The sequence below is a fragment of the Myotis lucifugus genome, unplaced genomic scaffold (assembly GCF_000147115.1).
Source record: "Myotis lucifugus unplaced genomic scaffold, Myoluc2.0 scaffold_60, whole genome shotgun sequence".
Taxonomy (NCBI): Eukaryota; Metazoa; Chordata; class Mammalia; order Chiroptera; family Vespertilionidae; genus Myotis; species Myotis lucifugus.
The window spans coordinates 3751175-3778914 of NW_005871108.1; the positions used below are offsets into that span (position 1 = coordinate 3751175).

The window sequence follows — 27740 nt, forward strand, 5'->3', positions numbered from 1 at the left end:
AGAAGGCTCTGTGCTCAGTCCCCAACTCCATTGCATACCCTTTTGGCAAAGTGGGGGGTGAAGCTAGAGCCCCCAGCCAACTGTGGGCGGGGTTTGAAAGCACAGACCATATTCACTCCCAGAACCAGGGCTTGTGGGCGTGAGTGGGCCTTGAATTGAGGAGACCTGGGTCAGCGGTGATGAAGTGGCCACCGTCTAAGGCAGGGGAGCTTGAGATGGGAACGGGCTGATTTCTGAAGAAAGGCTTCCTGCCCTGAGCCTACGGTCAGAGATGCAAACCAGCCCCACAGTCCAGCTTTCTTGCCAAGGGAGACAGGAGGCGACACCAGAAGTGACCACTGCCTTTATTGTCTCTCTGCTGGGGTTGTGGGCTGGGGTTCAGGTTCAGAGGTATCTGGGGACAGCAGGTGACTCTAGACCCAAATTATTGCTACTGGGCAAGGTCACCTTGGGGCTTCCCATAATGTCCTGAGTATGGGTGGGCATGGACATGCAAATTATATGCAAATGACATGCAAACCAACCCAGGATCTTCCAGATGTCTCTGGTGCAGTGGAGGGTGCTGAAGAGTCAGAAGCTCGCAGCCCAGGAGGGTGGTGGGGATATCCCGGTCCATCCCCCACAGTGCAGAAGACCCCGCTCAGCCTCAGGGGTCAAGGTTTGGGGTGGGGATGGGGGTCCCTGAGCATCAGCCCTGGTCCTGTTGCTGGTTGAGGAAGAGCAGAACGTGGCCCCAAGATAGCAGGAGGAAAGCAGGCACCCACAGGGCAGCCAGACAGTCCAAGGCTCACGCGGAGAGGGAAGGGATCTGCCCTGGGTCATACAACAAGGCAGAGGCAGAGAGAACCAGAACCAGGCCTTCTGAGTCAGGTAGAGGCCAGTGTGCCTGAGACCAAAGCTACACACAGTAAAATACACTGATAAAGAAATAGAAAGCAAGCAGACCAGTCCCTGATCCCTGGACTGAGGACTCTCCACCAGCTGGTCTTGGAGGCCTCTGAGAGCCAGACCCCAGGTCTAGGATCAGCAGTATCCTTGGTCTTGGTGCTGAATTGACCGTCCAGAAGCTCCAGAAGGAGGCAGGCAGAGCCACAGGGTCCTTGACTAATGCAGGTCAGGATCAGTTATTATTCATAATCCACCAGGAGGCTGGGGGTCAGAGGTTGGGGGTCAGAGGCCATAAGGGGTACACTACCCCTCCTCAGGCCCCCAGGCTACAGAGAGGGTCGGGGCTTCAGCACACCTGGGAAGAACACAGTGGTGAGGGTTTCCGGAGCCCGCAGGTGGTCAATGAGGATGCGCTGGAAGGCCTTACTGCAGGCGGACTGCTGGTGCCTGGGGAGGGCCAGGGAGTGGACTTGAGCTAGTTCCCCAAAGATCAATCCCACCCCAGTCCTGCTGCCTGGATTCAGGTCCCAGTCCTTCCTCATACTATCACTGAACCTTAGCTTTCTCTTCTGTGAAATGGGACAATAGTGTCTACTGTGCTAGATACTGTGAGGATTACATGAAGTAACACACAAGTGCTTGACATAGGATGTGACACAATGGTGACGGTGTATATTCATTGAGCATCTTCTATGTACCTGGCTGTGTTCAGTTCTTTACATATCATCTCATTCAGCTCAAATGAAGATGGAACTGTTATCACTCCCATTTTGGAAAGGAGGCCACTCGGGTGCAGAGGGGTTAAGTAATTCTTCTGGTCACACAGCCAATGAATAGGAGAGGAGGATTTGAATCCAGGCCTGACTCACTCCAGGGCCCATACTCCATAAACATTAGTAGTTAGACCGCCATTCATACCTTCTCCAGGAGGCCTCATCCTGCCAGAACTCGTACAGGGTGAAGGAGGCATTGTCTAGCATCTTCTGAGCAGACACACTGTAGAGCCAAAGAGATGACCAGGCCAGGCCTGGGCTGCAACCATTGCTGCCCACCAGGCAGGGGTCTCTAATGGGAACCTTAGCCCAAAATGCTCAGCCCGTGTTCCTCCCTGCTCATTCCCCAACCTTGGCCGGCCCACCAGGAGGCTAGGAACTCACTGCAGGCAATGGCTCTGGGCCCCTGTGAAGTCCACATAGCAGCGCAGGGCACGGTAGAAGTCCTGCAGGGCTCCTTCTGCCACTTGAACCTGCCTCTGGGACACGAGGATATGCTGGCAAGAGAGGTGGCCCAGTCAGCTTGGGTAGGGCAGGTCACAGGTGACAAACTGGCTGTGGCCGCCAGGAGGACCCCGCCCTGCTTGACTTGCATCAGACCTGGCCTACCCTGAGGTCAGGCTCCTGCCCCAACCTGGCCCCAACATCCCTGACTCCATTCTCTTCTCCCCATCACCAAGGATGCTGCCTTGAACCAGTCATTGTCTCTCCTGCAGTATGCCACCACTTCTTACTGCCCCGTCCAACCTCCGTCCACACTGCCCCAGACTCAGAAATGCAGATAAGGGAAACTGATGCCCAGAGAGGGGTAGTGATCTCTGTGGAGTCACAGAGCAAGGACCAGAACCCAGCACCTGCCTGCCAGGCCTGGGGATGAGGGCTGGGCCGAAGCTGGGAAATCGGAGATGTGTGCAGGGCAGAGGCCCTGCTGCCTATCCCCTTCCCGGACTCACCGAGTTGGGTCCCTTGGTAAGCTCCTCTTCATGTAGGGGTTCCAGGAGGGGGGCCTGTGAGGGACACCGAGTGTGAGTCAGGCACCCAGCATGTGCCTATCTTGGGCAGATTCCAGGAAGGTCCACCCCCGCGGAGCACTGGCCACTCAGCCGCTCACCTTGCACTCGAGTTGGTCGATGAGCTCCTGGAGACGGTTAACCTGGAGCCGCCACTGCCTCTCAGCCTCTGAACTCTGCCCTGGGGGTGGGGCCCATGGGGGAGTTCAGGCTGGGAGGTCTCTCAGGATAAACTGAGGGGCAGTGGAGGAGCAGGCATTGGGGACACGGCTCTGACCTCCTCAGCCAGCCCTCCCACCCACCACAGCACACCTGCGTCAGAGGAGCCAGGGGACCAGGTGGGTGACCGGCTGACGCTCCACAAGGCCCTGCGCCCTGCCCGCCGGCTGCCACGGGGCCTGCTCTGCACCTCCACTCTCTCTTCATCCGACCTAAGGGAGTGGAGGCTCAGTGCACTGCCGGCAGACCCTCAGGGCCAAGGACTGGGGCCCCCAAAAAGGACCAGGTTTGGGTGGGGCAAGACAAACATCTGGGGATATGGAGGCCCCAGCTTCACAGCCAGCCAGCCTCTCACACCTTTTTGGCCTCCCTGCCCCAGAGCAAGTAGTCAGCTGAAACTACTCAATGCAACAAAAGCTGAGGGACTTGAAATGTGGAGATGATGGGTCTTCATGAACTGGACCCACAGGTCGGCAGGGCTTACATACCATGGCCCACGGGTCTGGGCCTGGGCCTCCAGGGTATCTGACGCGCCCTCCAGCGAGCTCTGCAGGGCTTGTAGCTGGCTCACCGTCTCCCGGAGTAGGAAGCGTGTCACAAACTGGTCCACCTTGGAGGCCCGCTCATACTCCTGGGGGCAGAGGGGACACAGTCAGCACCTCTGGACTCCAAGCATATATTCCTGAATGAGGAGCCATCCCTTGTTCCTGCCCCCTCCCCATCAGAGCAACAGTGGCAGCGTAAAGAGGGCCTGCAGACCTGGCATGAGCAGGAGGGCACAGGGACTAGGAGCAGGGCCTGGCCCACTCCCAGGGAAGTATGAGGCCAACTTATAAGGAGTTATCTGCCATTCTCTGGGCCCAAGGCCCCTTCCACATTGGGGCTACCACCTTCAGCCAGTGAGGCCCCTGCACAGTTAGGCTGGGGTGGGGGTTGCGGATAGGGCAGGTCATAGGATACCCAAAGACCTATTTTGACACAAGGCAAAATGATGGTGTGATATGGCCCCATACTCACCAGCTGGCCACAAAGTCACAGTCTATATATGCATGCATGCATGCATTCACTCATCCATGTAACATTTACTGAGTACCGTTTACTAGGAGCTGCAGACACAAGACAGCCAAGTTACTGTCATCACACACACACCACAGCACTGAGCCCAACCTATATAACCAGCCTCCTTTTGCCCCTCCTAAAAAGGGCAGAGAGAGGGAGACCATTTGCCAGGCCCTCAGGAGCCATGGTCCAGGTGCCTGCTCTCCCTCTCCGAGGGGCCCCAGAGGCACCATCCATCAGGGGCTTTGCCTCCTGCCCATAACCTGCCTCAGCTCAGCCATCAGGGGCCCTGCTGGACCGGGCTTATGCGGAGACTTAAGCAGAGAGGAGGCAAGGACAGAGGGGAGGATGGGTGCTCTCATTCTCAAACAGGCCAGTGGTTTCTGATCTCTCTCTAGACTTCTGTCCTACCCTAGACTTTCTGGCCATGCTCTGAGCTCTCTAAAATCCTTCCAATAAATTCCATGTTGGGCACTTAAAATGACTGGTCAGTTTCTGTTGCTTGCAACCAAAGAAACCAGCTGACACAAGCATCTACTCTGTGCCAGGCCCTGTTCCAAGCAGACTTTCATTTAACCCTCATAGCAATTAGAGACCATGACTGACCCCATTTGCAGATAAGAAGACTGGAGTCTAGAACAGTTGATTACCTTGGCCAAGATCTAGTTAGGAACAGAGCCAGAATTCAAACTTAGGCCACAGAAATTCCTCTGTACTCATCACTAAGCACCTTCATTATTGGACCAATAATGAAACATCGCCTCATTTATGATCATTAGCCCTTTTACAGTTGAGAAACAAAGGCCAGAAATCACAGAGTGAATGGAGCCAAGATTCACCTGTGGGTTCTGAGATGCTCAGAGCCTGGAGCTGGTGAGGTCGACCAATGAGGTCACAAAGCGGCCTCTCTGGGACAATGCTAGGGCAGGGGTCCCCTAGCCAGAGGGCAGGACAGAGCAGCATGGGCCGTGGGCCCCAGTGTTAACCAGTCCTGCCATGGGAAACAACAGTTCCCACAAAAGGACCAAAGTGTCCAAGCAGGTTGGCAAGGAGAGGCCACCCGATAGGGACAAGGCCTTGGGGAAACAGCAGTTCTTCAGCCACTTCAGGCAGAAGCCAGGCGTAAGTGGAGGGTGGGAGGGGGCAGGCGGGGATGCTGGGAGTCTAGGCCTTGTGGCCCAAAGTCCTGGGGCCATGGCCTATGAGGTTAGAGAATCCCTCCTGAGGATGAGGGTCCCAGAAACGCACGTAGGTATGGATGGGGCCCTAAAAGCCCAGCAGAGAGGGTAGGGATTCCAGGAGATGGATGAGACTTGGGAGTCAGAAGGGTGGGCAGGAGGGGATTCTCACAACCTGGATGGATGCATGGGCGGAGGTCCCAGCATGATTGGCATCGCTGGGAGATGAGCACCAAGAGTTTCCTTACGCCCCCTTTCCAACTCCTCGCCTCAAAACATGCTACCTTTCCCCTCAAGCGGGCAGACAGGGACCCCAGAACGGTGGACAGAGCGAGGTCTCAGGTCAGCCTGGGTGGGGAAGGGTTTCCGAGAGGCGGGGGTCCCTGGGGATGGGGCAGAGTGGGGATCCCCCTCCGGGGCATGGAAGGACGGCGGGGTCCCGGAAACGTAGAGGGCCTGGTCTTGGTAGATGGGCCCAGGGCGGGTAAGGGTCCCCAGGAAGAGGGCGGGGCACTCATTTCCCTCCCCGCTGCCCCATCCCCAGACCAAGATCCTGCTGCTTTTCTCCGCGGACGAGCGGCAGCAGCTAGCCGAGGCGGCGGCGGGCCCGGTCGCGCGGCCCGGGCGGCGGAGCGAGGATTCGGTGGGCGTCCTGGCGGGCTCCCTGGCGGCGCCCCCCAGGATGCGGGGAGCAGGCGACGGCGCAGAGTGGCACGAGGGCGCGCGTGCGCGAGCTCGAGATGAAGCTCCCGGCCCCGGACGCGCTGCTGGAGGAGGCGGGGCTCCGCGCAGCGGGCAGGACCGGGGACGGGGTCAAGGCCTCGCGGGGCTGGCCGTGGCCCTGCGCGCGCCTGGGGATCCACAGCGTTTCGGACCCTACCCAGGAGCATCCGTGCAAGCGGCCCCGACCCAATAAAGAGCGCATGGCAACCCTGGCTCCTGCGCTCTGTCAGGTGTCTGGCGCGAGAGCGAGACGGGGATGAACAGCGTGCGCAATGGCCACCGCGGGAGCCAACTGTTTTTTCCTTCCTTGTGACCCAAAAGTTAGAGCCCCTGCCCCTGGGGAGGGCACATCCTACCGCAGCGGAGAAGGGAGGATGATCCTTCCCCCCACAGCTCAGGCCTGGGTCAGACCTTGCCCGGTCTGCAGACCCAAGGGAGGTGAGCTCCAGCAAGCCCAGGGTTGGCCACACTAGGAGGGGCTTGCTTCAGCTGAGCATGGCATCGCCAAGAGCCCAGCATTCACAAGTCCTCCTTAGGCAGAGCCACGGTCCCAGGCAAACAGCCACCACCGGGGAGAACTGTGAGGGTCCTACTGTGAGCAGAGGTGGGGCCTGAGGCACATTCTGCCTGCGAGGACCCAGGAGAGGCGCTGGACCCTTCACTGCCATCCCTGCTTGGTAACCCACAAGGGAACTTAGTCTCCCACCTACCCTGTTCCATCCTCTCTCCACATTGCAGCCAACGGCTTCTTCAAAATCACTTAACTACCTGTAGGGCAGTTCACTTTGCTCATAAGCTCGCACTGGTTCTCCATGGCCCACAGGGAAACACCCAAACCTATTCCTGGGATTCGCAAGCCCAACCCCCAACCTATCTTCCTCTCTCCGGCTTCTCGGTGACTTCTACCCTCACCCCCCCTCTGGCTATATTGCCACTTGTGGGCTCCAATTTGAGGCTCACCCCCCTAATTCACCCACAAGAGGCCCAGCACATTTGCTGTGTACAGCTGCTTCTCTTCACTGTCCTGGTCCCAAACCCAGCTCCAGAACCTAGAGCCTCCCCGGCCCTTCGAATCTGCAGCCCGCTTTCCACTGGCAACCAACCTCAGAATGGCTTTTGGGGCAGATGCAGCAGGTGAAGGTCCCAGCTCACGAAAGCCACAGGTCCAGCTTCTGCTGAAGATGTGCTTTTGTTACTGTCAGCGTCTCCTCCCGTTGCCTGCATCATGCTGGAGGTTCATGACCCATAGCATCTCCCCTGCTGCTAAGAACTGGCCCTTCCCTACCATTCACATAATTACAACCAGAGTAACCAAGTTCCTCAGTGTGACTACACCTCCTGGCCACAGCCATGGTCCTATCAGCCCCTTCCCTGGGACAGGAACTCAGGGGCTATAAGAGACTATTTTCTACATGAACATGCACGGGCTGAAGCCAATCTTCAGAAGAATAAAAACACAGACAGTGCACATCCTGTGTTCCCTGCAGTCAGGCCCTGCTCCCAGTCTGCTCCTGAAACCTGATTTCACCCTTGCCTTTGGTATCCATAATACATACAAGATCCTTGAAGTAAAATCCTTATTTTAGCTTACACTCTCGTGAGTGGGTCTTCAACTTGCAACCAAAATGGTCCTAAAGAGAATGAGACTCTGCAGAGACAGAAGTGGCCTCTTGCCTGTGTATGAAGATTTCTACCTTTTGGAGGAAGAAACTGAGCTCAGAAAGATTAGGACTTGCCTGCTCAGTGAGTCAGCTTCAGAACTGAGTCACAAACTCAGGCCCACCCGAGTCCATAGGCGGAAGTCCCTGAATTAGTCCCTCTGAGGGCTGCCTGGGCCCAAGGACGAGCACACAGATACTCCAGTGGCTGTAGATGTGTGATTAAGAGCTTTCTCTTCAGCACTGGAAGGGGAGGAGCCCTGCATTTGGCCAGAGTAGATCTGATCATGTGAAGTGGTTTGGGGAAAGAACCATTGGTTGTGCTGGGCAGTTGCAGCCAGACCCCTAGATGCCCAATTCACTGCCCTTGACCCTGTCCCAGGAGAAAGGATGGGTCCAGGGTGTTTTCACTGGGGGGAGGGGGCTGCAGAAGCACAGCAGAGGCTGAGGACTGAGGTCACAATTAGTCGGATCCAAGTTCTTTTCCTTCTCTGATGACCCCTCCCATCTCCACAACCAGGAACTACTGCTGTCAAGCCCAGGTGAGAGGTCCAAGACACTGCCTGGGGCTGGACTCCTGGGTTCTCAAGGAGCCAAGAGCTGAAAAGAGACATCCACTCTGGGCAGAAAAAAGCGGTGCCAGAAACTGAGAAAGTAGTTATCTAGTCCGTTAAGGTAGGGATTTAGTCCCAGGGGACAGAGTCAAGAGCTGAAAGGCGGGCCTTCATCTAGGCCGGTTGGGACAGAACCGCCGCTGGGAGCGCAGCTGAGCCCAGAAGGTGGCGTCGGTGTCGGGGAGGCGCCGGGTCCGGCCGCCCTCACTGGGCCGCATCGCAGTGGTGGTGGACCAGGGATCGGGGTTCACCAAGGCGGGCTTCGCCGGCGAGAACCAGCCACGTCTGGTGTTGAAGAGCTCCAGCCTAGTGCCCAGCTGGAACCGGCCCGTGCTGCCCGGGGCGCTGGGCTGTGAGCTGGTGGGTGGCGTGGAGCGGGCGCACCCCATCAAGCATGGCATGGTGGTGGACTGGGAGGCGCTGGAGGGGCTCTGGGAGCGCCTGCTGGTAGGCGGTCTGCGGGTGTGTCCAGAGCAGTGGCCGGTGCTGGTGAGCGACTCGCCCTCGGCGCCACCCTCAAGCCGCGAGAGGATAGCGGAGCTGCTGTTCGAGGACCTGGCAGTGCCCGCGTGCCACATGGCCAGCACTGCGCTGCTGGCTGTCTGCTCCACCGGCGCATTCAGCGGGCTGGCTGTGGAGGCAGGAGCGGGGGTGTGCCACGCCACGCCCATCTACGCGGGCCACTCGTGGCACGAGGCCACCTTCCGACTGGAGGTGGCAGGCACCACCCTCTCTCGCTACCTGCGGGACCTGCTGGTGGCAGCGTGCCCTGATCGACTGCTGCAGACCCTACCCCGAAAGGCCATCACACAGCTCAAGAAGCGCTGCTGCTACGTCTCGCTGGACTTTGAGGGTGACCTCCATAACCCTGCCCGCCACCATCCAGCCAGTGTCTGCTTAGGCAATGGATGCTCTGTCTACCTCAGCAGCGAGCGCTTCCGCTGCCCTGAACCCATCTTTCAGCCGGCTCTGCTGGGCCACATGGAGCCAGGACTGTCGACACTGGCCTTCTGGGCCCTGCGGAAGGTGCCTGAAACACTGCGGAAGAGGCTGGCTGACACTGTGGTGCTGGCCGGTGGCTCCACACTTTTCCCTGGTTTCACTGAGCGCCTGGAGATGGAGCTACTAGCGCAGTGCCAGAAGCATGGCTATGGGGCACTGCAGCCACACCTGGTGGTCAAGCCTGGGCGAGGAACAGCCGTGTGGACCGGTGGCTCCATGGTGGCTTCACTGCACAACTTCCAACGCCAATGGATGACCCGGGCCATGTACCACGAGTGTGGCTCCAGGCTGGTGCACGAAGTCTTCAACTGAGTCATGTTGGACTGGAAGGGGTGGTGCCACCAGCGGGCTGCAGAGGCACAGGCTTAGCGGGCTAAGCTGAAGTTCTATCAAAGGCATCGAGTGCCAGATAAAAGTATCAGGTGACTGGAGCTCGCAGAGTCATTGTGTGGTGATGGGTCACCCCCTCTCTGTTTCTGGGCCAGGAGGAGGTGGTCTGGGGCCCTCACTATAACCTGCAGTTTGAATTCCCCTAACTACTCCAGCTGCCCACGACCAGGGCCTGTTTCTATGGCAATAAGGAAGCTGATGCCCACACAAGTGTTCAGGCCACAGATACAGAAGTTGCCACAATACGCCAACCCCAAATGGCACAGTACCATTTGGGTTCCCATCCCATGCCAGACCCCAAAGGGTGACTGACCCTTTGAAAAGCTACTAAATCCCATGTGAAAGCAACCGGAGGGGAAGCACTGTCCTCAGCCGATCACCCACTGGCTGAGGGTGTCGGTTTCCCCTTCCATAGAAAATCAGGCACAAAAAAAGCCAGGCTTGCTCACTGCTCCCTCCTTGCCCCCTTATTAAAAGCTATGGGACAAAGGGAAGCGTAGACATCTCTTAAAAGGAACACACAAAGGCATGGGTGGTGTGGGCTTTTTGAAGTCACCAGACAAAGGCCTGGAGCCCTGGCTGTGAGCACTGTTTACGCTTGCGCACACGCGCACACACGTGCACACAAACGTGGGTGAACACATGCTGAATCCTCCCTAACGTCCTCAGGCCGGCTCCACCCCCACCAGGCTCTGCACACCAGCATGGGCCTGTGGACACACGTGCAAGCACACCGCACCCCCAACCCATCCCGACTGAGGCCTAGGCGTGATACCCTCCAATAGTCAGGTCTGGCCAATAATAAAAACCAGTAGTAGCAGCAGCTCCAGATATTAAGCACGTACTATGTGCGAGGCAGAGTTCTGAGTGCTGGGGATGGAGAAGACAGACAAAAATCCCTGCCTTCATTCTCATTTACTTGACAAGCGTAGGGAGGCAGGCCCTATTTTTATCCCCAGCTTACAGATGAGGGAACTGAGGCCCAGAGAGGGAAAGGTACACAAACAGAAAGTGGGAGAGCCAGGATTTGAACCCAGCCCTCTAGCTCAGTAGCCTAAGACAGTGGAGGCTCCCACAGCACAGCAGACCCCCTGAACTCATTTGGGGCCCTACACCCATCATAACAGCTCTCTCACTCACCAACTTGGTGGTGTCCATGGCAGTGAGCACTGCACGGTTCAGGGACTCCAGCGCAGCCAGCACAGGCCTGTAGACACCCAGGTGTTCTGAGAAGTAGTCTGTGGGCAGAGAGGGTGTTCGAAGGTTCCCGCCCTGCCCCCATCTACCCAACAGAGAATTCCTCAACAGCCAACCAGGCCTCATATGCTGAACCCAGCCCATCCTACTCATCAGGGACCAGCAACAGCCCCCCATCACACCCAAGTGTCCAGAGGTCCCGGGAGACAAGAGCTCCAGTGGGCTTACTCACCACACAGCTTCTCCGTTTCCAAATTGCTGTGGAGAAAAGAGAAGGTGCCCTTCAGACCCTCACATCTGAGCCTGGTGAACTGGGACTTTGAAGCCAACGTTTCTCCCTCTCCCCACCCAGCTCAGCCTGACAAGGAGGCAACTCCTGACTCCACCCCAGGTTAAGTTGCTCAGTGGACAGAGGCTGTGGGGCAGGGGTGGTGGGGGCGGGGGTGGTGGTGGGAGGGAGCAAGGATACTACTGCCCCATAAAACACTCTCTGAGGGCAGAAACTCAGACCCACTCTTGGCCTCCAAGGGAATTTCAGGCCAAGAGAGACAGATGTGGACAGAGGCCAGAGAGGAGTGGTCAGAGCTGGGAAGGGGAAGCCAAGGCTGGGAAAATAGAGAAGGCATGGGGTGTTACTTGGTAGGTCAGGGAGGGCTTCCTATAGGAGGGGCTGCCTATGTCAGGCCTTGAAGGACAAGGAATGTGACTGGAGTGTCTGGTGGTGAGGTGCAGGGGGTGCAGACAAGGGTGGGCCCAATCCTCAGAATGTATTCTTTTTGTTGCTGTTAATCCTCACCTGGAGATATTTTTTCAATTGATTTAGAGAGAATAGAAGGGAGGGGAAGAGACAGAGAGAGAGAAACATCAATGTGAGAGAGACACATCTATTGGTTGCCTCCCATAGGTGCCCCGACAGGGCCGGGGATCGAGACTGTAACCTAGGTACATGCCCTTGACCGGAATCGAACTTGTGACCCTTCAGTCCACAGGCCAATGTTCTAACCACTGAGTGAAACCAGCTAGGGCACTCAGAATTTATTCTAAGGAGATGAGGGGAGAAGGGAAGTGAGAGGGAGGGACAGCTGTGTACGTGTCGTAGCCATGTGAGGCAGCACAGGGAGGAAGGCATGCAAACTCGTGCTAAGGCTTGTGGATGTGGGAGCACACGTGGGGTGGTATGTGCGTGTTCATGTACCTGCATCCATGGGTGGGAGCAGGCGGGCCCCAGCTGTCCCCAGGCATCCTCTGGTTCCTGCAGGAAGCAGGAATGGGGAGGGGGCACCTGTGGGCTGAACCACGGATGGTGACTCAGGTCTGGCTATTTTAAGGTCCTAGTTGGAGTGTGGTGGGCAAGGCTGAAGCTAGGGAGGCAGTGAGTGGGTGGGTGAAACTTGGCACTGAGCCCGGACACCCCTCCCCCTACATCCCCTCTCCTTCTGTCCTCCGTAAGGCACCATCTACCCACGGCTCTTCCATCTCCCCTTGTACTCACTCAGTGGACTGCCCATCAATGCTGCTGAACAGCTCCCGAAGCTCCCCAGGGCTGAGAACCCCGTCAGCAAAGTAATTCCGGAATTCCTCAAACGAGAGCTTCCCATCATCTGGGGGTGGACAGGGAACAGAGTCCATATCCCTGACCCCTGGCTGACCCCTGCCACCAGGTCCAGGCCCCCAAAGGCCTCACAGCATATCACACCCACCCAGCCAGGTAGAATGTGATTCTGAGCTTGGTGGTGGGCCTGGCTGTTGGGGACAAAAGGGCAGGAGCCGCTAGAGAGGCCCACTTAAGGCAGCAGAGACCACTTTGCATGTACCCAAGGGGGTACACACATGGCACTGGGTAGGGACTCAATAAATGTTTGCCAAATGAAGAAACAAATGGACAGCCTGGGACACGGCCTGATCATGGCAGGGCCGAGATGTCACTTGGAGGACGTGGGGGGCTGAGTGTGCCTCACATGCTGGCCAGCCTGGCCCCAGGATGACGACAGCCTTTGTACTGTGAACCCCGGCCCTTCACAGAGAAGCCACAGGGAGGCTGCTGAGAGCTTCTCAAGGGCTGGGGCCCCTGTGAGAAGCAGCAGACTGGCTCCCGAGTGAATAACCTCCCTGTCACCGGGGCATGTACAAAGGCTGAGAGCACTCGAGTGGGTGGCCAGAGACACTGGGGAGCTGGCCTGTCAGTCTCTAAGCAGGGGGATCGGACAGAACGCTCTGATCCAAATGAGACTATGCGTCCTGACCAATGGATTGGGACAAATGGTCTCTACCAATCTGAAGAGACCTAAAGGGCCAAAGGGTAGGGACAGGACCCTATTTCAAGAGGGTCTGAAGAGCCCGATGGAGGTGAGGTCAAGGCTGGCTGGCTGCCTCAGCTCAGATCCTCGCCTGGCCAATCAGGGTCCAGTGGGCTGTTCTGGGTCACCTGTGGGCAATAACCTGCCTGCAGGGTCCCCTGCTTTACTTTCAAGGTTTTCCTAGACCTGCGTCTGCGACCGCCCAGGACCCGGGGCAGGAGGAGCTGATTCCCTGGAGCCAGCTCTATCATGCCCAGGCCCTCCCTGGATCCAGACAGTGGGTCATACGGAACGTTACTGAACCCGCTAAAAATCTAAGAGTAAAACTCCCCACAGGGCCTCATCCCCATTAGCCCACATTTCCCAGCCTCTCACACAGGGAGCCTGGGACCAAGCACCATGTAGACCTGGGTTAAAGGATGTGTGACCTCAGGCGACCTGCTTTTACCTCTCTGGGCCCCTGTTCCTTTGTTTGTGAAATGGGGTAGAAATCAGTCATATACAGGAAGGTACAGGTACGTACCTCTGTGCCAGGGCACTGCATGAAAGCCTCTACTTTCAGCCTCTGGCTAAACTACATTCCCTCCACTCTTCATCCAGCCAAACTTGGCTCAAAATAGCACTTCCTCCAGGAAGGATGCCTTGATTGATTCTCTTGCTTTGGGTCCCCCAAATTTTTCTCCATTCTAGATTGCGCCCCAAAACCCCCAATCCTCCCAAGCCTCCATGATGTCCCCCACTGTTCCTCCCACTGTGGGGCCCAGGGAAAGCCACACTCACCATTCTTGTCTGCTCTGCGGAAAACCTAGAGGACAAAGAGGCATGGATGGGAGCTGTGAGTGGAGTCTGGGAGGTAAGAGGCCCCTGCCCAACTTGACAGAGCCTCAGCTGGCCAACCCGCCCCCCTGCCTAGCCTTTCCTCCTGCCCAGCCTGGTCCCAACTGCCTGCCCAGCTCAGCCCTACAGGAGCTTTTCCAATGAGGGGGGCAGAGGAAGAGCACACAGCAGGTCCAACTGCTTGCTCACTTTTCCTGCAGGGCTTGGCTTCATGGGGGGTGCTCCAGGCCAGCTCCTTGTACCCCCACCTCCCACACTGAGTATATCCTGATTTCTATCTGATGCATCAGCCCTTGGCAGAGTCCCAGCTTGAGGAAGGTGGGGAAATGGGCCAAGATGCGGCCTGAGAATCCTGGGCACCTGTCCCAGACTGAACCCCCAAATCTACTGTGGGCCATGGTCCATCCCAGACTCTGCCCACTCTCGGCTATTTCCTTGTGTGCTTGTCCTTCCTTTGCCGGTGTCTCAGTTTTAGCCCTGGGACCTGACAGAGCAGGCTGGGGTTAACCTTCCAGGACTGGGGCTTCCTATGAGGCCGACTCAGGGTGCGTGTGTGAGAAGCAGAGATGAAGGGCAACAGAGGCAGGTAAACAGAAAGGCACAGAGTCAAGACATGGTGCTGCCTCTCCCAGGGACCAGAGACTCCAGGTCACCTAAAGCGGCCCAGCAAAGGGGACCAGCAGCCTGGCAAGGAGGGGCAGGCCAAAGCCTGGACAGAGAGCCCCTAGCAGCTCCAAGTTCTCAGTGCCACTCCCCTCTGGCTGTTTCTCGGTACAGGTGAGGCTCAGGAATAAATCTAACTACTAGCCGGAAGCCTGACTCAGAGGTCTGCCCCTGGCTGGAGGTCACAGCAGCCCAGCATAGCCTGGTTGGGGCAGATGGAGAGACTGGGGGGAGGGGGTATAAGAGTGCAAAGCTGGGAACGAGGACACCTGGGGCCACACCCTAGCATGCCCCTGTCTCCATGTGTGATCTTGGACACACCCCTAACCCCTCAGGCCTTCTTTTTTCCATCTAGGAAATGGGAGGGTCAGGTCCCTTCCAGCCAAGAGGGCTGTGGTCAAGGTGCTGAGTCACTGGGGGCAGTGGGGAAGGGACAGGAGGACAGCCTTCCCCACAGGCAAGGGCCTCTGGGAGTAGGAGCATGAAGAGGACCAGGTGGGACTGAGCACTGGGGTGAAAGGTGGGGGAAGGGGCTCAGGGCAGTGACTAAGGCCAGGCTATTCCACGCTGGTGCCGTGGGGCCTGCAGACCTCCTGCCACCCACAAGAGGAGTGTACAGACCACAGAGGATGACTTTGGGCAACACTGACCAACTGTGGGACCCACGGCCTCTGAGTCAGGTCTAAGGGGTTCTGGGGTCAGCACTGGGTCTTATTCTTCCAGGCCCCTCGCTGGATCAGCCCATCCAGGGGCTGCCATAAGGGGTGGTGCAACTGCTCCGGTGACCAAGTGTTGGGAGTCTCTACCCCACCAGACACATAGATGGGGTGGGTGGGGTGGGGTGGGAGGCAGTGTCACTGAACCAGAGACAAGGAGGTGAGAAAAAATGAGACCGAGAACAGGAAACAAAGGCGATGAGATAAAGAAGGGAGACATGGAAACAGAGACAGCAGGATCAGAGAGAGAGACAGAAGCCCAGGGACCGAGGCAGGGCCCCAAACAGACCTGGAGGGGAGACACCGACAGAGGCAGGGGCAAGGAGAGAGAGACCTGGAGAGACACTGCCAACCCCCGGGGCCAGGAGGGCCGACGCCCCCTGCCCCCTCCCGACTCACATCCTGGAAGAGCGCGTGTCCCGCGGAACCGGTGGCTGGCGTGGGAGACCGCGGGGGCTGGGGCGCGGGCTGCCGGACCAGGCACACGGTAAGCAGCCCCGCGCACGCCATGGCGCCGCCGCCGGCTCTGGCTGGGCTGAGGCTCCGCTCGGAACGCCACGGCTGCGGCCCGGGATTGGAGATTGGGGAGATTGGGAGGGGGCGCCCGCCTATGGGCGCCGGCGCACACGCCCAGGGCCCCACCCCCACAGCTCCGCCCACGGCCCGGGCTGCCCACTAACGCCCCTCCCCACCCGCCGGGGAGCCTTCTGAGGCACCTCCAGGGCCCCCGTTTCCCAGTCTGGAAAAGGGGAGCGAACTTCAGCCTTTGGTACAGTGGTTCTCAACCTGTGGGTCGCGGCCCCTTTGGCGGTCGAACGACCCTTTCACATCGGAAAGCACATATATAATTACATATTGTTTTTGTGATTAACCACTATGCTTTAATTATGTTCAATGAAACTGGGGTAACCACAACATGAGGAACTGTATTAAAGGGTCGCAGCATTAGGAAGGTTGAGAACCACTGCTGTAGTAAGTTAGGAAGAAGAGCACAATGGAGATGCCTAATACCATTCACCTTGGAGGTTCTGCCACCAGAGGTTCCTGGAGGGGTGGCCACCGAAGGAACCAGGCTGGAGGTCTTTTCCACCTGTCAGTGTGGGAGTACTGCACAGCCAGGAACAGAACGTGAGGGGCTGCAATGCCCAGCGGTAGGTCCCACACCATTGTAGGGTCAGCAAACTGCAGCACAGTACTGTGACACGTTATGGGTAAAACCAAGTGAATTCACCTGAGCATCTGTATCCTCTTTGCAAAATCAAGGTAAGAGCAGACACTCCATAGAATTGAGGATGCAGACTATAAAGGGCTTAGGCAGTGGTTCTCAACCTTCTGGCCCTTTAAATACAGTTCCTCATGTTGTGACCCAACCATAAAATTTTCATTGCTACTTCATAACTGTAATGTTGCTACTGTGATGAATCGTAATGTAAATATCTGATATGCAGGATGGTCTTAGGTGACCCCTGTGAAAAGGTCATTCGACCGCCAAAGGGGTCTCGACCCACAGGTTGAGAACCGCTGGCTTAGAGACTGGCTCAAAGCCCACCTAAGGGTTTGTAAAATAGGTCTGTGTGGACAACCTTCAACACCATCCTCCCCTCTGCCATTCTAAACCCCCTTTGTGCAACTCCCGGGCTCATCAGTGAGTCTTGTCCCCCGAATAAAGCCCAACTGAACTTCTCTCCACCGGGGTCCTCATCCCAGCCAAACCTGATTCTGTGCCCTGCTCCCTCCTGCTCCAGGGCCTTTGCCCACACTGCCCTCTGCTTGTTCTGTTCATGTTTTCCTCCTCAGTTAACTACAGCTCTCATCTCAAGCACTCTTTCAGGAAGCCCTCCCTGATTTTGTGAGTCCCCTCCAACAGATTATGAGAGCCTCGTGAGAGGCGGGAACTTGTATCCCCAGAACCTGAAAGATCCTGACACAGAATTGGCCAGTTGTGATTATTTGTTGCATGTTTACAAATGCCCACAAACATAGCAGAGTAGCTTCTCTGGGGCTGGGGAAAGAAGGGGAATTCCCATTATTGCTCCATTGGATCAGTTTTTAAGTTAGGACAAAAACGGTGGTGGTGAAGCCTACCTTTCTTGGGGCTGTGAGGCTCAAATGAAATGAAACTAAGTAGGGACAGGGAGAAGGGAAGTAGAGAATGGCTGCCCTAGCTGGTATGGCTCAGTGGCTAGAGCGTTGGCCTGCGGACTGAAGGGTCCTGGGTTCGATTCCGATCAAGGACACATGCCCAGGTTGCGGGCTCGATTCCCAGTAGAGGGTGTGCAGGAGGCAACCAATCAATGATTCTCTCTCATCATTGATGTTTCATTTCTCCCTCTCTCTTCCTCTCTGAAACCAATAAAAATATACTTTAGAAAAAGAGAGAGAATGGGTATTTTCCCAGCAATCTTGACCTTTCCCACCCCCAGATTTGCTCCCAGTACACAATCCCAGAACCTGGCCCAAACACCATCAAAACATTTATTAAAACCAAAGCAGAAGGGAACAGAGCTGTTAGGAAGGCAAATCAAAGTGCACATTGGAGGGTGGAGCAGAGCAAGGAGTGGAGTGGAGGGGGCACTTCAAATGCCACAGGAGGGGCCCGTGAGCTGGGCTAGGGAGGTAGGCCCTTTACCCACCCCTCCTGCCCACCCTGTCGGCGAAGGTCCCTCACTCACCTCTCCCATCTCACATCCGTCCTGGGGGGCCGCTGGAGCCCTGCAGTAACCCCTTGGGGAGGGACCACCCCCTTGACCCACCCATGGCTGTCAGTCAGTTTTCCTCCCTCCCTCACTCTCCCAATAAATAAAACCGCTGAGGCCTCAACTCCTTCAGAGTGGGGCAAAGAACAGCTCAGGGACCCCTGCCCTCCCTCAGGGGTATAAGGAGTTGGGACATCAGCCCCACAACCCTCCTACCCTTTGCTGGTGCCCCAGGCTTGCCAAAGAGACCTTGATAAATAAATAACGCTCCATTAAAGCTTCAGTCAGAAAAACCTTTAAGACGACAGAAGTGCTCTTGCTGTCCTGCAAACACACAGGCCCAGGCCTCACTACCTGGCCTGGTCAGCACGCAGGATTCTGGGGGCAGGTGGCCACCCTGGGCCTTGTGGGGCCCCTGGAGCAAGGAGACCAAAAGTGCAGTTAGAGCCCCCACCATACACACACATGGACTCATGCACACACGTGGACACACTGGGGCGTGTTTTCAATGCACGCTCAGATGTGTTCACCTTCATTCCCCGGTACATGCACACACACACATGCCCATACACCACTCACCCCGTGTACACACGTTGGGTACTGGGTGCATGCACATACACACCACAAACAGAATCCTTCCCTTTCTGGCTTGCTCAGCCTCTTGGCAATAGCCAGACTCCAGAGCTATACGCTTCTGGAGATAGAGGAAAGGGGTATAAATTAAACATTTCCAATCAGGCTGGGAGCATGGCCAGGAGCTGGGGGCTCCAGGACTGCAGAGACAGGGTGGGCATCTCAGGAGGCCCTGGTCCCCATAAGCCCTGTCAGAAATCCAGGGGGGTGAGGTCCCCAAAGTCACAGTCGAAGAGGTCTCTGATGCCCTCGCCCTCCTCAAGGCCAAAGTGGTAGTCGAGGGCCCCATGCGGAGGAGACAGGCTGATGAACTCCTCAGGGAGGAGGCTGGAGAAGTCCTCCCGCACATGTTCCAGGAGTGAGTCGGCTGCCACCAGTGGAGATAGGTGGTCTTCATCCATGGCAGCCCGCAGGCCACCCATCCGGGAAAGCAGAGGTTCTGGGGAGATGGGGGAGCATCACAGGCCGGAGATGCCCCAGCAGGGAGGGCAGAGGGGGCTGTTAGGCCTGCCCACCACCACCCTTCACCCACCCACCCACCCTTCACCCACCTTGTTCCAGGCTGAGCAGGGGCTGGCTGGGATCCACGTCAGGGGTTGAGGGGAGAGATGATGATGGTGGCACTGTAGGGGTAGGGTCAGCTGCCCTGTCCTCCTCCCCAGAAGTTGCCCCTTGGGACGGGGTCTTCCTAGGGCTGATCCCACCTGCACTCTCCTCAGGGCACAGGAAAACATCGATGGGGCCTTGTTTGCTCTTCAGGGAGATCTGAAAGGCCTGGTGGAGGTGGCAGGCAGGTTAAACTGAGGCGCAGTTGACCACTATGCCAGCCCAGCCTATCCTGGTCGGACCTGGGACCCCACATCTCACCTCTGAGGAGTCCATGGCTTGAAGCTGGGTCTCAGGAGGGGCCTTGATCACCATGACCATCTGCTCTGCGGGGTCTGCAATGCTACGAAGATCTTGGCAAGTCACGTAGGCCAGGGTTGGTGGAGTCAAGAACCACATAACCTTTGACCTCTGGGGGCCACCCACTCAGACAGCTAAGGTAGCAACCACACTTGCATAGTCACTCCTGTCCTCTCCATCCTTCACCTGACACACAGTTTGTGCTCAAGCCTCTCATGGCCCTGAGCCTCAATTTCCACAGCTGTGTGATGAGTCCATTCTGGTGTTAAGAATTTATTCTGACTCATGATCATGTTGTCAATTAGTGGTTGTCACCAAAATTTATAAACATAATTTGGGTATTCACTTTAAAAAAAAAAAAAAAGCTTATTTTAAAATAAAGTTTCTATTTTTATGAATGATAAAAATTTGTATCTCTAATCCTAATGCTACAACCATGTACTGAATCACTGTGCTAAGTGCTTGTTGTTGCTGGTACCAGCTTTTCTCGTTTTAATCTAGCAATTCTGGAACTGGACTTGTTTCTCCCTTTGGAGAAGAAGCTGAGACTCAGACAGATTAAGTAACTTGTTCAGTGTCAGTGAGTCAATGCTGAGCCGGGACTTGCATGTAAAGCCAGAGCTCACTCTCTCCTGAACCCAGGGCCTGGATAGTCTCTCTAGTCTCATTGGGTGGGGCCTGCCCTCCACAGTCAAGGATATCGTTGGCTGTCGGCATCCTCAGAGAGCAGCTGAAGTTGAGTGGTACAGACGTGGATCAGGTGGTCTAGCTGCCGCTCATTCTCCTGCAGTTGCTGTAGGTCCTTGGTCAGTCCTTCAAGCTGCCCACCAATACCTACCGTGGCATGATTGCCTCTGTGGAGAGGTACAGGGAGGGTTAATAGATCCTGCACCCTCTGCCCAGGAGCCCTGACCCTCTGCACCCAGTCTGCTGCTGCCTCTGTTCTGAGACCCAGGTGAGCCCTTGCTCCTCTCTTGATCTGGCTCCTCAGTTGACAAACAGCAGAGGGCTGAAACAGGGCTCCAAATCAGACTGGCATGGGCTTAAAGTCAGACCTGAATATCTCTAAACACCCACTTGTCCCTCAGAGGGAGCTGGATAAGTAAATGATGGCACAGACATGCCGTGAAATACTACGTAGCTGTATAAAAGAACGACAACGCGTTAGATGTACACATGGAAGTACTTCTAAAGCACTGCCAAGTAAAAAGAAAAAAGATGCAGAATGGGATAATGTATCAAAAACTGAAAAGGCACTGACCCAGTGATTCCACTTCTGGGTATATATCCAAAGAAATCCAAAACACTAATTTGAAAGACTATACAGATCCTTATATTCATTGCAGCGTTATTTACAATAGCTAAGAAATGGAAGCAGCCCAATGTTGCCCATCAATGGACAAGTAGATAAAAAAGCTGTTGTACATATATATAATGGAATATTATTCAGCCAGAAAAAAGAATGAAATCTTATCATTTGTAACAGCCTGGGTGAACCTAAAAGGTATTATCCTAAGTGAAATAAGTTAGTCAGAGAAAGACAAATACCACATGATTTCATGTATACTATGTGGAATCTAAAGAACAATATAAACAAACAAAACAGAAACAGACACATAGATACAGAGAACTGATGGTTGCCAGGATGGGAAACTGAGTGAAAAAGCTGAAGGGACTGAGAAATACAAATTGGTATTTGTAACATAGTCACGGGGCTGTAACGTACAGCAATAGTCAGTAATATTATAATAACTATGTATGGTGCCAGGTGGGTACTGGAAATATCGAGGGAAACACTGAAAAGTATGATTGTTTAACCACTGTGCTGTGTACCTGAAACTAATACAAAATAATATTGAATACCAACTGTAACTGGGGGGAAAAAACAAAATGAAAAGGCAGATTTGTCAAGGAGATGGAAGGTAGGATGACCGGGGAAAGATAGGGAAGGAAAAAATAAAACAAGAATCAACAAGAATAAAACAGCTATGTTAGACAATCTCATTTCTGGCAACAGAAACCAGAATAGTGGTCATCGTGGTATGAGGGGTGGGCAGTGACTGGGGAGGACACGAGGAAACTTTCTGGGGTGCTGGAAATGCTGTCTCCTGATCTGGATGGTGGTTACCCAGTTGAAGTATGCAAAGCTGCACTAAGCTGGATATGCACGATTTGTGTACTTCCCTGCATCTGCCACCTCAGGAAAAGACACTTTTCCTCCCTAAGCCTCAGTTTCCCCAGTTATAAGATGGAGGTGCAGCTGCCACAGTGGGTCTCACTATCAGATCCTCTAGGCTGATCTGACCTGGACCTCTGCCTGCCCTCCTGTTTGGCTGGTACCTACAGCCACTGGATGTGGTTCTTGGATTTCTTGGCGATGAGCTGAATGCCCTCCAGGACATTGGTGATGTCGTAGATGCGCCGTTTCTGCACCTTCAGCACCTCAGCTGCCCAGTTCAGATCGACAACACCATCAGCTGAGCGGCTCAGCAGCTCCAGGAAGCGTTTGGTGGTCAGATTCAGGGATGTCTCATAGCGCGACTTCTCCCCTGGGGATTTCACACCTGGGGCAGGGGACAGGCAAGACAGGGTCCCTCAGCACCACCCACACACCCAGTTGGGCCAGCCTCCCTGGCAATGTAGGGCAGGAGGATGGGGGTGGGGGATTGACAGATGGCTCCTTCCCTTGGTGAGGCCAAGCAGGGGAGGCCCTGTGGCTGCTGCCTGCCAACAACAGCATTCCTCTTCAGGCTGGGGAACTCCCCACCCCCAGGGCCTGGGGAAACCATGCCAGACAGACACTCCAGCTGCCCTTTGGGGCCCCCAGAGGCCTGGCTCAGGCCCAGGCCTGAGAGACCAGAACTTAGTTTGCAAGCATGTTTGTCTATCCACACCCTCAACCCGGGCCCAGGCAGGGAGCCTGCACCAGCCTGAGCTCTGTGGGTACCTTTTCCTGGGTGGCGGCCTCTCCCCCGGGCTAGCCCGCTGCTCTCAGCCAGGTATTGATGGTCAGTTTCCAGGTCCAGCCTCCGCTTTACCTATGGCAAAAAACAACGGGAGGAAACTCAGTACCCAGGAGAGTGAGGCCACGAGACCTGCTGAGGTTCCTGGCTACCCCATCTCAATTTCTCTACCAGGATGCCTTTGTGTGTTAGGGGAGACCCTAGGGGACACAATCCTACCTCACAGGATGGACCACTCAACTGGAAAGCAGAAGACCCAGCTCTACCACTACCTACCTGGGGGCTTGTAGTGGTTTTAAAATATGTTCTATACATTTTTTGATACCCCTCCTTTCAAAAGACGGAACCTAATTCTCCCCCCTTAAATAGAAGCCAGATCTTTCTAATGAACTGCATGTGGCAGAAGTGACATACAGTCACTTCTGGGACTGGATCAGAGACCCATCAGAGCTTCCTCCGTGCTATTTTCGATCACTCATTCTGGGGGGCAGGGTGGGGGGCAGCTGCCATGTCATGCTGGTCCTCAAGTAGCTCAAAGGACAGTCCCAAGTGGCAAGGAACTGAGGCCTCTCCCCAACAGCAACATGACTGAGCTTCGAAACAGTCTCCAACCCTAGTCCTGCCTTCAGACAACTGCAGCCCAGGCCAACATTTTAGCTGCCTCAAAAGAGACCCTGAGCCAGAAGCACCCAGCTAAGTCTCCTCTGAATTCCTGACCCACAGAAATTGTGTGATGTTTATTTTAAGCCAGTCGAATACGGAACCCTTGGGCAGGTCACCACCTCTCGGGTTTTTATCTATGAACACGGCAGTAGCTGGTGCTCACCATGTGCTTTGCATATAGTAAGTAGTTCATTCCATCTTATGGACTAGCAGCACCATAATGGCCCCATTTTACAAACAAAGCAACCAAACCCAGAGAGGCCTAAGGTCATGCAATCAGGAAGTGGCAGAGCCAGGATTCCGATTTTGCTACACACACACACACACACACACACACACACACACACACGCGCGCGCGCGCACGGATGGAGATTGCCTAGTAAGTCTCACAGTCATCTCAAACACATCCAAAACCAGATGGACCTCCTCCCCTCTCCCAATCACAGCATTCCCTGGCAATGTAGAGCTGGAGGACGGGGGTGGGGTTTCCCAAGCTAGAAACTCATTTAGCCCTGCCACTGACCTCATGGCCTCTATTTGCCAAGAAAACCCATCACTGGAGCCACTACCACCTCCCATCTGGACCTTTCAGCTGTCTCCCCACTGGTCTCCCGCCTCCATCTGTCCCCCTCCACCTTAGTATCCTCATCTGTTATGACTTCTTCACATGAACCTCTGCTGAGACATGCTTCTTCACAAACCTGTGCCTCCAAACCTTAGTCCATCCTGGTTATTCCCTCCTTCCTGCCCTTCACGCCTGCCCCTGGGGTACCTTACCCCTCACTTAAGTCTATAGGATCCTGCAATAGAGACGGCACCTCTCCTCCCTCTAAACTGCCTGGAACCCAACCTTTTCCCACATTGTCTCTCGCTACAAATTTCTACAGATGAGTCTGACTTCCCAAGAAGCCAGGGAGTCCTTCAGAGACAGGCACTGGGTCTAAATAATCTCTATACACAGTGTCTGCACGGGACCTGGCATCAACCCATGTCTGCTGACTGAACCTCCCCACATGCTAATGGACCAGACACTCCCTCTCACACATTCAGGGATTCCCTCAGGTGTCCCAGGGTAAAAGCGCTGGCACATGCTGGATGCTTCCTGTGTACACCACTGAGGAACCGCTTCACCTGCATTCACTCATCAAACCCTCCAACCAGACTTGCAGCAGGTGCTCTCATAACCTCCACTTCACAAGGAGCTGTACAGTACCTCAGAGGTCACCCAAGATAGTGAGAGGTGGAGGCAGGATTTCAACCTTAATGTAATGGGCTGGCACAGAACCCACGTTAATATTCACCACAGGTCCTGCCTCCCTAGAACCCAGTCCAGAAGCCAGAGCCAGGCCCCCAAAAGCCAACCAGAATGTTCCCCCTCGCTAGCCTTTCCCCTGCTGCCCGAACCCTTAGCAGGATGACAAATGCATCCCTTGCCTTCTTCCTGAAGGCAGGTCAACACCACACTCTAAAACAAGGGCTCAAGCAGATGGACACCCATGTCTGCCAACATTCTCTAGGGGTCCTGGAAAGCACAGAACACTGGTGGAAAAATCTAATGACTCAAAAACCCACCCATGGGGGGATGAGAGCATGAGTGGGGGGGGGGGGTGGGGGTCCTGGAAAGCACAGAACACTGGTGAAAAAATCTAATGACTCAAAAACCCACCCATGGGAGGGGGCTACAAAATCTGCGGTTCATCCAGACCCTGGAATATCACACAGCTGTCAAAGACTGAGGCAGGTCAACACAGAATCCTCTCAAAGACACTGACAAGAAAAACATTAGGGCAAAGCATGTATATAATCTTTTTTTTGAATTAAAAAAGCTCATGAAACCATTTTTTCTCTGGTTGTTTCTATTATTATAGAATGCATTTCAGGGGTAACCTATGCATGGGAGGGAGGACCATGGGGGGGTTGTGATCTGCAAAGTGTGGGCGGTGCACTGTTTGAACATGGAAATAAAGGGAAAACTACAGTTTTCAAAATTTTAGAAAAATACTGTCATAACAACCTAAAAATAAAAATAGGCTTAGGAAAAGGAAAAATGGAGTTGGGATTCTGCCTCCTTCAACTTTTTAGTCTCTTAACTCTTTTTCTATGGTAAATGTGTATTATACTTAGTTTCTTAAAAACCTTTTTAATTGATATTTTAGAGAGAGGAAGGGAGAGATACATCGATGAGAACAAAACATTGGTCAGCTGCCTCCTGCATACCCCCTACTGGGGATCGAGCCCACAACCCGAACATGTGCCCTGACTGGGAATCCAACTGGCAACCATTGGGTGCACAGGATGACATCCAACCAACGGAACCACACCAGCCAGACTAGTTTGTTTTTTGAAAGCCATGACAACACGGTAGCGGTAGACAGGAAGCTCCAGGAGAGATAGCTGAGTTGCAGAGCCTGGTATGCAGGAAGTGCTCACTGATGTAAAAACTGAGCCTGCAGTTTGTTTCAAGAACTTGCCCCCCAGAAACACCAATGCAGTGGGTCAGTGGAGGCCACAACTCATTGGGGGGTTACTGGAGGGCAAAAGCTTCAGCTCCAGGATGGTGCCAGCCCCACCCCTGCCCACCAACCCTAAGTACTATGAGGGCAGAGGCCCCATACTTGCCTCTGTGCCTAGTACCTCATGGGCGCTCACTAAAAACTGTTGAATGAGTGGAATGCTCACTGAGGCTGCCTCGGACACCACTGGGGGTGAAGCTGAGGGCATGTTTCATTGGCCAAGTCCCTGGCAGTCACTCTGAGCCAGGAATTCAGCTCCCTGAGGGCAGGACCCATAGCCCTGGGCCTGCTGAGTACTTGTCAAGTCAGCTAAATGGAATTTATTTTCCAGGCCCCAAGATGGTACCAACAGGAACAGGCCACTAAACCCCCACCCTCCACCCCTAAACCATCGCTCATTAGGAGGAAGGGCCCTTGGGCTTCCTTCAACTACTATTAACATCTCTAGGAGGCAAGGCATCCCAATGGTTAGGTTAACCGCTCAGGAGATTTGGACTGGTCCCACCAATTACTAGCTGAATAACTAGGGAAGATTCTGACATCTCTCAGCCTCAGCTTCCCCATCTGTAAAAGGGGACCATTGTTGAGAGGGTTAAATGAGTTAATTGGGCAGCGTGCTTTGGCACAGAGCCCGACAAACAAAACAGTCTCAAAACAATGGTGCTACTATTATTATTATTAGCATCTTGGTGATTCCGGAAGGAAGGCAGCCCTGGGCATGGGGCCAAGGGGGTTAGAGGATGCCTCAGGGACCAGCTGCCACCTAGGCCTCCACCCGGCAGTTGAGCAGCTTCCACCTCCTTGTCCTGGGCCCTGCCTCTCCCCTCCCACTTGCTCCAAGCCCCCTGCTGAGACCCTATCCAGCCTGGCCTGTTGCCCCTGCCTGCCAGTCTGTGCCCCACCTTCACCCACAAGCTTCGCCAGTCAAACTGGTCTCCACGCCCTGTCCTGCAGCCCACAGGTCCAAGCTCCAGGCCTCCACTCCCTTCTTCCCATGTAATTCAGCCAGCTCTTGGCCCCCCAATCTGAACTGATCTTGAACCTCTTGTTGCTCCGGGAGCACTTTATCAAGTCATCTCCTCGGGATGTTTACTCTGCGGGCCCTGGGGGCCTCCTCTCCAGCTCCCAGAGGCCCAGCCCACCCAGTACTTTCAAGGGGTCTGCTTGCCTGATTAATGAGGTTCCATGGCAACCAGAGCCTGGGAGGGTAGAGGGTGGCAGATGGAAGGACAGGCAGAGGGAGGGGAATCAGCAGCTGGCCCAGCCACCCCGCCCTGCAGAGAAGGCCTCCCAGCCAGGCCGGTCCCCAGAGTCCCAGGCCTGCAGCTGGCAGTCGAGCATCAGGGCAGGAAGGAGGGCTTTCTCAAAGGCTCTTCAACAGTCTGGCCCCAGGATGCCCCCCCTTCACCTCCCCAAGTAGCCATGCCCACTACCAAGCCACAAGTTCTGATCTGAAGCCAGCAGGCCTCAGTTGAAATCCTAGTCCCACCACTTGCAGCTGTGTGACCCGGGGCAAGTCACTTCCCCTCTCTGGGCCTCTGTTGAGATGGCCACAGAGACAACACCGAGTTCACAGCCCGGGTTTTGAGCTTTAGCTGGCTTGAAGTCGGCCAGAGGCCTGGCATGCAGGCAGCGCCGGTTGAATACACGTGGGCCATTATTATTATTACTGAGTCTGACCGGCTCTGATGAGGAAGCTGAGGCCCAGAGAACAAGGGAGCAAATAGGAACTGGCCCGAGGTCACCTCGAACCCTGGGGCGGGGCCCGGAGGCACAACCCAGGCTCGGCACCGCCCAGTCCCGGCGCCTCAGCCCACCCCTCCCCCGACCCTGCAGCCTCCTGGCCCCAAACCGCGCCCCGCCGGGATCTGCGCGGGGGGTCCAGGCAGCACACTCGGCCCTGTGTCCTAGGTGTCCGTACCGGCGGGCGGCCGAGCGCCGGGCGCGGGCGCGCTGGGTGTGGGCCGGGGCGCCTGCGGCGTGGCGAAGAGCAACAAGTCGGGGTCGCGGGGGCTCGCGGCGCGCACGGCGGGGGCCGGCGGGAGCCGGCGGGGCGCTAGTGTCCTGCGCGATGGAGATGATGACTATCTGCCAAGAATCCAGCAAACCGCCACGCGCCCGCCCCAAACAGGCCCTCAGGGC

General features: G+C 55.5%; 3 protein-coding genes across 4 annotated transcripts in view; 1 reads left to right on the forward strand and 2 right to left on the reverse strand.

The window, feature by feature from the left end:
* Nucleotides 1-325: 325 nt before the first annotated feature.
* Nucleotides 326-15769, reverse strand: NECAB3 (N-terminal EF-hand calcium binding protein 3). Of its 2 annotated transcripts, XM_023754378.1 has the most exons (14): nucleotides 15624-15769; nucleotides 13789-13813; nucleotides 12204-12312; nucleotides 11907-11963; nucleotides 10944-10969; nucleotides 10655-10752; nucleotides 3379-3521; nucleotides 2984-3102; nucleotides 2773-2852; nucleotides 2615-2668; nucleotides 2046-2158; nucleotides 1807-1884; nucleotides 1244-1335; nucleotides 326-1149 (listed from the first exon to the last, which is right to left on the reverse strand). In XM_023754378.1, exons 1-14 carry the CDS (start codon nucleotides 15732-15734, stop codon nucleotides 1121-1123), a joined length of 1134 nt encoding a protein of 377 aa, XP_023610146.1. In that variant the 5' UTR covers nucleotides 15735-15769; the 3' UTR covers nucleotides 326-1120. The 2 variants fall into 2 exon arrangements, with proteins under 2 accessions (XP_023610146.1, XP_006089473.1); XM_006089411.3 differs by lacking the exon at nucleotides 11907-11963.
* On the forward strand, nucleotides 8699-9550 carry ACTL10 (actin like 10). Its single transcript, XM_023754380.1, has one exon. The coding sequence runs from the start codon at nucleotides 8699-8701 to the stop codon at nucleotides 9434-9436; it is 738 nt and encodes a 245-aa protein (XP_023610148.1). The 3' UTR covers nucleotides 9437-9550.
* Nucleotides 15770-17685: 1916 nt separating the features above from the next.
* The window catches only part of E2F1 (E2F transcription factor 1), a 10643-nt gene continuing 588 nt past the window's right edge, over nucleotides 17686-27740 (reverse strand). Inside the window, 9 exon segments of the mRNA XM_014456567.1 lie at nucleotides 17686-18992; nucleotides 19105-19327; nucleotides 19421-19535; nucleotides 20161-20313; nucleotides 21804-22023; nucleotides 22407-22497; nucleotides 27520-27546; nucleotides 27548-27631; nucleotides 27633-27732. Coding sequence (XP_014312053.1) covers nucleotides 18745-18992; nucleotides 19105-19327; nucleotides 19421-19535; nucleotides 20161-20313; nucleotides 21804-22023; nucleotides 22407-22497; nucleotides 27520-27546; nucleotides 27548-27631; nucleotides 27633-27732 — 1261 coding nt within the window. The 3' untranslated portion in view covers nucleotides 17686-18744.

Coding starts and splice junctions, on each gene's coding strand:
- ACTL10 (XM_023754380.1), top strand. CDS start 8,699: ATGGCCAGCACTGCGCTGCTGGCTGTCTGCTCCACCGGCGCATTCAGC.
- NECAB3 (XM_023754378.1), bottom strand. CDS start 15,734: ATGGCGTGCGCGGGGCTGCTTACCGTGTGCCTGGTCCGGCAGCCCGCG. Junction 13,814..15,623: donor GACACGCGCTCTTCCAGGAT/GTGAGTCGGGAG, acceptor TTTGTCCTCTAG/GTTTTCCGCAGAGCAGACAA. Junction 3,103..3,378: donor GCCCAGACCCGTGGGCCATG/GTATGTAAGCCC, acceptor CCACTCCCTTAG/GTCGGATGAAGAGAGAGTGG.